The 10,647-nt window shown below is 37.7% G+C and overlaps 1 protein-coding gene across 1 annotated transcript in view; it reads right to left on the reverse strand.

The window, feature by feature from the left end:
- Positions 1-10,647, reverse strand: part of LOC102829756 — a 46,086-nt gene that overhangs the window by 23,037 nt on the left and 12,402 nt on the right. The window contains exon 2 of the mRNA XM_006871645.1: positions 3,704-3,815. Within this exon, the coding sequence (XP_006871707.1) occupies positions 3,704-3,815 (112 nt within the window). The remainder of the gene's footprint in view (positions 1-3,703; positions 3,816-10,647) is intronic.

A 10,647-nucleotide genomic window follows, 5' to 3' on the forward strand; every position in this document is an offset into this window, starting at 1 on the left:
CTTTGAAATTTTCTGTTCAGCTCTTGGACCTCCTCATTTCTTCCATTTGCTTTAGCATCTCTCCACTGGAGAGCAAGTTTCAGTGTCTCTTCTGACATCCATTTTAACCTTTTCCTTCTTTCTTGTCTTGTCAATAACTTTTTGCTTTCTTCATGTATGATGTTCTTGATGTCATCCCACAACTCTCTTCTGGTCTTTGGTCTTTAGTGTTTAATGTATCAATCTGTTCTTCAGATGATCAATAAATTCAGGTGGGATATATTCAAAGTCATATTTTGGCTCTTGTTGACTTGTTTTAATTTTCTTCAGCTTCAGTTTGAATTTGCATATGAGTAATTGATGGTCTGTTCCACAGTCTGCCCCTGGCCTTGTTTTCACTGATCATATATAGCTTTTCCATTTTCTCTTTCTACATGTAAGATTTTTTACCTAAGCATCACTGATATTTGGTACAGTATTTAAACTTACCCTCCACTCGCCTTTTTAAAATTAATTAATTCTATACTGAAAATTGATAATCCTGAGTCTTTTTGTACAAAAATATCTTCTGAAAAGAAATTCAAATATTAAATAAATCCTTTATATTTTATATTTATGGCATTTCTGGAACACAGAAGTGTGTTCATATCTTTAAGATGTGCTTGTAGTTGATATTAACAAGTACATGTGTGAGGCCAGTAAGATTTTTAATCCTTTATAGTGCATGACATGATTTATTTCTCCTTTGAAAGAAACATACAATGTGCTTAGATCCACAAAAATGAAGATATTTTGAAGTGTAGCAATTGGCTGCTCTCATATTTTGTTGAGTTTTTAAAATCTGCATATGAAAATATTTATGGAAATTTTCTCCTGAAATTTTTGAGCATTGCATTTGTTCTGGTTTGTAACTCAGGATCTTCAATTTTTCATATTTTTGACATTTCTTCAGTGTGTTCTTCAAATTTTATCAGTTTTTAATAGGAAGGCAGTAGGCAAGAGTACAAATTTTTTATTTCGGTCTCTCATCAGTGTGTGTTTGTTTATAAAATGGTGACTGACATGACTCTTTTCATGGATTGTTATGAGGATTAAATGAGATAAGAGAAATGAGGAATAATATGCTTCCCATATATATGCCCCACATGCTTCAAACAAAACAAGGAGATTATACCCATTCACCTATTTAGTTTTCTTGCTTAAAAACAAATTTGTTGTTGTTAAAAATCTGCATCGCAAAACATACACCAGTTTCTACATGTGTAATTCAATGACATTAATTATTACATTCTAAGAGTTGTGCCATCATTCTGATCTTCCTTTTCTTAGTGCTTCTCCCCATTCATTGCTCCCTCAGTCTGCAAGCTAACCTTTCAAGTTGCTATTATCAATTTGATTCCACATATAGATTATTCTTAAAAAGTATAATACTCAAGGCTGACTTTTTCTATTTTTTTTATTTTTTATTTTGAGAGACTTGTTCTTTATTTAAAACAAAACACTTGTCAATTTTTATTAACAAATAGTTGCAATATTGATTTCTCATTCTCCCAATTCCTCCCCACTTGCAAGCAGACCACATCAAACAAGGGTACATTTTAAACCAATTAATTGCAGGATGCCAATCTAACATCACTGACAAAACCTCACCAAAAAGGGAGAATTAGATTGGGAAAGGAATCTTAAAAGAAAAGCACACTGCCAGCCTGTTTTGGTTAAAGTGATGTGTCAACTTGGCTTGGCTATGATTCTCAGTGATTTGGCAGTTACGAGGCACTCATCCTCCAAGATGAGGTCTGATATAATGTAATCATCTCTATGATGAAAGCTACTATGAGTAATCAGTCAACTGAAAGGGAGTTTCTTCAGAGGTGTGAACTGCTTCCAATATGTGTGGATCCTCTGGCAAAACTTCCTTGCTTTTTGCTCTATCTAGATTCTGCATCTAGCTTAACTTCTGACCTCCAATTGTTTGGACTTGAGCCAGCCAGCAACCAACCTTATTGCCTGCTGACCTTGGGTTCATTCATCTCAGCATCCAAAAGCTTGCAGTCTGGCATGACCATGTTACAGTCATCAGTTCCTGCAGCTACATGAGTCTGGAGAAGCCTCTAGACTGATATCTGCTCCATGAACTTGGAACTTGCCAGTCTCTACAACTGTGTGAACAATTTCCTTGAGATAAATCTGTGTGTGTGTGTGTGTGTGTGTGTGTATACTATATTTGTTATTGTTAACGTGCTCTTGAATTAGTTCTGACTCACAGTGACCCTGTATAGTGTTTCTGAGGTTGTAAATATTTACGGGAGTAGAAAGCCTCATCATATATAAGCTTTGCTGGTTTTGCTTCTCTAGAGAACCCAACCTAAGACACAGCCTATAGACTGCAGAGAGAACTCACAGCCAGATGGGGTGATCCGGGTATCCCAGCCTCAAAGAAGCAAGGTCTCAAAGTAATATAACTTTTCAAAAGGAGAGGGCTCATTATATTATTCTGTTTCTGAGGAAAATAAAATAAAATAAAATATAAATCCCTTTGCTCCAAGATACCTTATAACAGACAACCTGAAAAATGCTTTTAAATTCTTTTGGCCAACTCCTCAGATCTTTGTACAGAGCACTAAGCATTCCTATAGTGTGGGCTGTATCTCTCAGCAATCTCTGGCTCTCAGTAAAGCAGGTCTAATACTCTTTCCATCCTCTATGTTGTTGTTGTTGTTAAGTGCTATTAAGTCAGCTCTGACTCATAACAACTCTGTATAGAGTTTCTGAGGAGCAGTTGGTGAGCTTGAACTGCAGACCTTGCAGTTCAAACAGCATTGCAGTCTGGCATATTAACCCACAGCACCACACCAGGACTATGCAATATTCACGACACTGAAAAGTTACTTTTCAGAAGTAAAAAAGGATTGGCTTTCTATATCACACTTATAGAGTTATTTGGAATGTTTTACAAATAGTTGTTACAACAATAAAAATGGTAATTACAAAATATGTATACTTCTATATGCTTTTAAAGACATTTGCACTTGTTCACATTCCTTTAGTTGTTGTTCTCAAAGGTGCTCAGCCCCTAGTCCAGTTGGAACCACTGGGGAGATGCACAGACAGTTTGACAGGGGAAAAGAAAAAAAGATCTAACGGGAAAGAAGGGTGGGGGATGAGAGGAGGAAGCAACTTTCCACTGAAAGGTCCATCTTAGTTTAAAGAGCAGCTTTGGCTGGCGTCAGGTAGAGTCAGGGTCAAGGGGAGGAACAGCGGTAGGATGGAACTGAGGTGCTCTAAGTCTCATTCAGGTCAAGCAGAGTTTGAGGCCAGCATCCTTTGTGTACAAAGTTGCTCCTCTTTGGTGCACTTCAGTTTATCTTCCAAATCATCAACTGTTTTTTCCACTGCCTCCATGAGTTCACCAGTAAGAATGTTTATCTTCCTTTTACTTGTTTTCTTTTTGAGAATACTTTTTTTTTCAGAAGCACTCAGGTAATTTGAGTTCTGGACCAACAGTCTGACCTAGTCATTCATCTGTTGGCAACGCGATTTTAGCAGCTCAGCTGACTTCTCTATGTGTTCCAAGTCCCCTTCAGTTTACCTATTTACCAGCCACCTCCCTATACTTCCGATTTGTCTCTTCTGCAGTGTGCTTAGTTTCTTTGAGTTGGATTTCTTAGAGTTCCATTTTTTTTATTTTGTGTGATAATTTCCTCATCTTGGAAATCCATTTTACCTCTTTCGCTCTCATTAGCAACTTTTACAGGGCATTGGCCAGGTGGCCCTGAACGCGTTCCAGCTCTTCTTTCTGCTTTTCCTTCTCCAATCCCCGCTGGAGACTCTGAGTCCTTTCCAAGGCATCAATGATCTACAGCTTCAGAATCTTGTTTTGTCTCAATGAGGGTGATCCCGTGTATGGTAACCACTCACTTTTGCTCACGCTTAGGTTCCTGTCTTGTCAGCTTGCTGGTAGCTGCGGTTTGGTTTCTCATTCCTCAAGGCACACATTAAAAAAAAAAAAAAAAAAAACCCACTAAAAACAACAACTAGTTAAGGTGGCGCTGTAGAATAAATCTCTGGAATGCAAGGTCGGTTTGAACCATAAAGCCGGCGGTTCAAACCCACCAACCTCTCCTTGGAAACCCTATACAGTGTCACAATGATTTCAAAGTGTCTCAAGGGCACTTAAAAACAACAGTAACAATATTCTTTGATTTTAAAAAGACTATGGGGATTATTTCCAGTTCTTTTCTTCATCTCAGTCTTCATTTGTCTCTGAAACTTTTCTTTGAATTTTAGAACAATAGGACAAAGCTCTAGTCTGCAAGGTCAGTTTGAACCACAAGGTCGGCAGGTCAAACTCACCAGCCACTCCATGGAAACCCAATACAGGGTTGAACCAACTTGACAGAACTTAACAATAACAACAGCAGCAGCAACAATCTTCTCTTTGGAATCCTTGTTTGGCACTGTGGGATAAGCCCTGGACCATAAGATCGATTTGAACCAATGCGTAGGCAGTGCAAACCCACAAGCCACCCCTTGAAACCCTATTGTTAACACCTCGAGTTGGTTCCAACCCATAGCAACCCTATAGAGGGTTCCCAAAGAGTGACTGGTGAGTTTGAACAGCCGACCTTGCAGTTCAAACCAACTTTGCAGTCCAGCACATTGATCCACAGCATTACACAGGGCCACTGTGAGTTGGAACCAACTCAACAACACTTAACTACACTCTTATCTTTATGTCATTGATTGAATTTTCCACAGAATTTATTTTATACTTACTGATTTTTATCAACTTTTAAATTCTGTTAGTATGTCATTCATTAAGTTATCCTCTTTTATTTTAGTTATATGATTATTCAACATATTTCTTCTTTCATAGCCTATAATTTCTTAGATTTAATTGCATTCCTAAAGCAGATGCTGTTTCAAGTTTATTTCCGAATTCTGCAGTAACTATATTTTTAATTTACAACATTTTTCTTCATTTATGTTTTATACATATTTTATGTGGTCCATGTTTTCCTTCTTTCTTTCTGATGTGTATAAGGTCATTATGAATCAGAACAGACTTGACAACGCCTAACAACAAAATAATTTCAATTGATTTACCTTTTTTAAAATTTCCTGCTTCTTATCTTTGAACACTGAGATCAACCTTACCACCCTTGCCCCTCTAAACTGGTACTAATTTTTGGATTCCATTCCAAACATCGTGAGATTTAGTCTTTCTTTGAAGGGAAAGTGAAGATGACATTCAAGCAGATTTGGAACACTTTTTTTTGTCTGTTTCCATCATCCCACTGTCTAGTAATTGTTTTTTGAGGTTTTTAGAATAGGTGGGCATTCTTTCCTAGCAACAACTACATAGTTTAAAATTTTGTAGCATAGTGGTTGTGAATCAGGCTATGAACTGCAAAATCAGTAGTTCGAAACTACCAATTGTTCCATGGGAGAAAGATGAAGCTTTCTGCTCCCGTAAAGATTTACAGTCTCGGAAACCCTGTACAGGGTCTCTATGAGTTGGAACCGACTCCACAGCATATAACCACCACCACCATATTACTTCAGTTCAGATTAATGCAAGGAAAGTCAGATAGTCAAATAATACTTCATTTACTACAAAGTTCCATATTATGAACTTTTAAAATTGTGTTTGATGATCTACTTAAATTTCAAATGGAAAAATAAATAAGAAAACCATACATATATTTGAGGGTTAGTAAAAAAAAAAAAAAAAAGTATTGCTACAAATCAAAGAAATATTTACTAAATCAAAACATTAAAATGTGATGCTGTGATTTCTTGATATATCTTTCTTCTAAGTCTATATACTTTTTTTAAAATAAGTTTTTATTGTGAACTAAGTGATAATCTACATGGTAGAACATTAGATTTGCACTCAATCCATCACATCTTTTTTCATTGTAATGACTACAATCCCCTTTTTTGATGTACACAAAAATACGCAGGAAAATATAATCATTTAAACAACCAAAGGATGCATTTTGCAAATCAACCTCCTACTCATTAGCACACAGCCTTTCTCTTTCCATGAGTCTAGAGTCCTCAGATGCTCTATGTCTTCATTCCATTGCCTTTGCCTCCATCTCTGGTGTCACTGCTTCTCGGGTTAGGATTCCATGTTCTGCTCATGCTCTTCCCTCTTGCTGATCCTAGGGTCATCTGTTCCTAGAATGTAAGATTAACTACTCCCCACTTTTTGTTACACATCTTCTACTTTTACATTTGTGACAATCGCAATTAGTCATGATAACAATTACTATTAAATTGAAAGAATCCCATCTCCATCTCCTTTCACCTGACCTTTCTAGACAAGGTTAAAACTTCAGTGGGGACTCTACCTTGCCCTGCACATTCTGAAACTGAATTTCCTCATGAAAACATATAAGCCAGCCACTTCATGCTTTTATAGCCTCCCCATTTTAGGTAGCCAATGTCTGAGTTGCCTGTCCCTATCAATCCTGTGTACTGAGGGAATATGTTTGATCCTCGATTTGAAGACTCCTTCCTTGTCAGTTGATATTTTGTGCCACTACATCTATAAGAAAGGAGCTCTGATAGCATAAGGGTTACAAACCGGGCTGCAAACCACAAGGTCAGCAGTTCGAAACTACCAGCTGTTCCGTGGGAGAATGAGGATGCTTTCTGCTCCTGTAAAGATTTATGGCCTCAGAAACCCTGTACAGGGTCGCTATGAGTCGGAACCAACTCCTGGGCACATAACAAAACAGCAACATCTATAAGATAAGCTCAAGTGAATCAAATTTAACAATTTATACTTGCTTCCTGTATCAAATCTCTTTATCTTCCTCTAGTCTAGTTTTGATCATCGAACCATCCAAGTTAGGTCAAATGGATACTATCTGCAAGTTTGGACATTCTTGGGCACCTCCCCCCCACTTCATATCAGCTGGTCAGTTCACCTTCAGCTGTAGGTCCCAGTGGCTAGGTCAGTGTCCATGGACTCAAGAATTCCCAAATCTCCCCAAACATCAGATAAGCCAGAGTTCCCAAGTATCCCCAGACATCAGACCAGCCAGCTCTTCCTTTTCTCTCTCTCATATCAAAGTTGACAGGAGTCTATGGAACATGGTCAAGCTCAGCCCATGTCTTCATTACTGCCTTCCCCTCACTTTCACTCACAAGTAGACCAACTTGGTCATTAGTGAGCTTATAAGCCTGTTTGTGTGTTCCCTTTGAGTTTCAGTCTTAGAAGCTTGTTTGTCTTGAAATGATGGCTTGATTTGATGGCTCCTAGGTGAACAGCTTGCTTGTTGTTGTAATAGCCAAACAGTCTGTTTTTTTTACCTCTTTACCTGTTGGTCTTTCTTTAAAGAAGCATTTTCTGTTCTTCTAACTGCTCTGGGTTGGTCTGCATGTCCTTTGAAGGGGGAATGTCCCACTTCAGAAGGTTCTGTATAGGGTTCAGGATTCCATCCAAGGCCCCATATTCTACAAAGGCTCCACAAGATGCCTATTTCAATGGGAAAGTTCTAGAACCCCTTTTAGATTTTCCAATCCTTTATAAACTGAAGATGAGCTTATAAGCTTTCTGTAATTATATTACCTGATATTTCTTTCTATCCCACACAAGTGTCTGTTTTACATTAGTAGGCAGGGGAAACCGTTATCCATAATACGGTCTATCACCTTAACATTATTTTCCCTCTTTTACCAATTCAGATAATGCTTCCATCCCTGTATCAGAGACCTGTTCTTCCAAGGTTAAGCATACATCTCTATTCACCTCTGCCTCATTTAACCCATGCAAACCTTCCTACGTGTTACCCTAGCTTCCTTGTCCTTCCACCCCCTCTTGCTTCTTGTGTATTGCCCTCCCCTTCCTCACTCAAACTATGATGTTTAGGTCTATATACTTTTGAAGATGGATTTTTCATCTCTCTAATGCTTCCCGGAAACATTCTGCATTCTTGAACTTACACAACGTCAAAATGGCAGCTTTGGTATTCTTGAGTAACTCAAATATTGTTCCTAACTTTTAAGTGTTCTTTGAGCTTTTGAAACCAAAAGAAGTGTGAAATGGCAAGATAAGGGTTATAGAGCAGATGGAATAAAGTTTCCCAGTGAAATTCCCATAGGACAATGCATGCCTCCCTCAAAGAATAAGCAGGTGCATTGTTGTGTTAGAAAAAAAAAAAAATCTGTGCAACTTTCCTGGTCTTTTGCCCATCAATGCAATTTTTAATTTTCTGAAAACTTATTCATAATATACCTCCATGATTGTCCTGTCTTTAGAGAAAATCTACTAAGACTATCCCTGGTTGTTGCTGTTATGTGCCATCAAGTCGGTTCCAACTTATGGCAACTCTATATAAGATTTCTGAGTAGCAACTGGTGAACTTGAACCACTGGCCTTGAGATTCAATCTAACTTTGCAGTCTAGCGCATTAACCCAATATGCTCCCATGATTGTCCTATGTTTTTAGAAAAAATCTGCTAAAACAACGCCTTGGGAGTCCCTAAAGAATATCACCATAATCTTAAGAACTGACCTCTCTGTCTTAAATTGAACTGCCTCAGCAAATTTCCTCAGAAACTTTTTGATTGGACTTTGCTCTCTGGATTATATTGATAAATGTAAGATTCATCCAAATCTATGATTAGTTCCAAAAAATTGTCTTCATTAGCTTTGATCTTTCTAAAAAACTGATGGAAAGATCAGCTGTTTGTACTAGCTGATCATTGTGCAACACTTTCAGCCCAGTATCCTTTTTTTTTCTTGAAGTCATCCTAACAAGACTAAGACAAGTCTATTATTGAAGTTATCTGCAGTCATTCACTGATTGCAGAGACATGTTTCATTTGAAAGAAGCCCATGTATGTAGTACTTTTTGACATTCCCTCATGTGTGTGTATTTACATGTGTGTGTGTATATACATAGGAAAACAGATAGTGAACTCAAAGCATGAAAGCACAAAGAGAAAGCTCTGAAAATTCTAAGAAAGAATCTATGTAAGAACAAACATTGGATAAACTATAATGCTTTTCCCAGGAAATTTTAATACCCTTGAATAACTCTTAAACTAAACATTTATGGGAACAATATAAATAGATTTATATTGTAAGTAGGAGTAACCCAGGTGTTTGTTCTTACCTTTTAGATCAGTGCTTCTCAAAAGGTACCCCAGACACCACCAGTATCAGAAACAATTTGGGTAATTATTAAAATCAAATTACTGGCTCCAACCCCACACCTACTGAGTCTGAAGTATTCAGGATAAAATCCAGGAAATTGTTCTTATCACCTTCTCCCCAAGGAAGTTTTAGCTACTGAGGCTTAAGAAATAGTGCTTTGGATTAGCTGCTTGCTGGTAATTCAGATGACTACCTTTGCTTAATTTTCAAACCAGCATAAACATGAATTTATGTACTTTTTCTATGGAGAAATGAGAGTTTCTTACCCAAACTGAGAGCTAGCCATGGCTAGAGATGGTGGTGGTTGGTGGTTGTGTGCCATGAAGTCTGTTCTGACTCATAGCGACCCTGAACAATGTTTCCGAGGCTAGAAATCTTTACGGGAACAGAAAACCTCATCTTTCTCCCATGGAACAGCTAGTAGTTTTGAACTGCTGACCTTGAGGTTCGCAACCCGATTCATAACCACTACCACTTATTGCTGTTCTTAAGTGCGGTACAGTTGATTCCCACACATAGGGATCCTGTTTAGGGTTTCCAAGGAGCAGTTGTTGAGCATGAACCACCAAGTTTGCAGTTCAAAGTTTCTTTTCAGTCCAGCACATTAATCCACAGTGCCACACCACTAAGGCAGATTATATAACCCAGGTTCCATGAGGAAAACTTCTCTGATCTAACTTTAAATTAAAATTGTTTTTGTGGCCCCCAAACTGTTCTTATTTGGCTGACCAAAATCTTCTTCTTGTATCTTCTTGTTCTAGGTAAAAGAAGAAAATGATGAATTAGTTGTGTTAAACTCAACCATAAGGAATCAGAGCTGGATGTGAAATACATATATGTCAAGATGTTGAAATTGAAATGCTCTTACATTTGTCATTTCCCAATTCTTACTAAGACAAACCTGTTTAGAATGGGGGTAATCGTTCACACATAGGCACTTGGAACAACTAACTATCGAACCTTGATGACTCAACTGATTGGGTCAGGTTTCAACTGAAAAGTTAGCGGTTTCAACCCACCAGAGGCTCTACTAGATGATTTGTTAAATATAAAACTGGTGATCAGCTCTGTATATCTGCACTCAATTCACAATAAAATGTTCAAACAAGATCCTTTGGCAATTTTTTCATTCCCATAAACAAAAATTCAATGTTTTTGTATTGCTTTTAAAATCAGCAAAACATTGCTAAAGAGATATTAGAATTTCTCTTGGTAGTTTCTGGTGATAGAGAAGTAACCTGAGTGCTATTTGTATTAATAGGTTGCTTTTTCTTACTAAATCAGCACACATTTGTGTTACTTCTCTGCTGTATCCAGTCCTGTGCACCTATTGATGTTAGGTGCCATTGAGTCAGTACTGACTCATAGCGACCTTATGCACAGCAGAACGAAACACTGCCCGATCCTGGGCTAACCTATACGAGGTTACTATTCTACAGGACTAAACAATGCAATAAGCTCAGCTGTCTTTACTTACTGCTAACTCATAAAGT

The sequence above is a fragment of the Chrysochloris asiatica genome, unplaced genomic scaffold, assembly GCF_000296735.1.
Source record: "Chrysochloris asiatica unplaced genomic scaffold, ChrAsi1.0 scaffold00171, whole genome shotgun sequence".
Lineage (NCBI taxonomy): Eukaryota > Metazoa > Chordata > Mammalia > Afrosoricida > Chrysochloridae > Chrysochloris > Chrysochloris asiatica.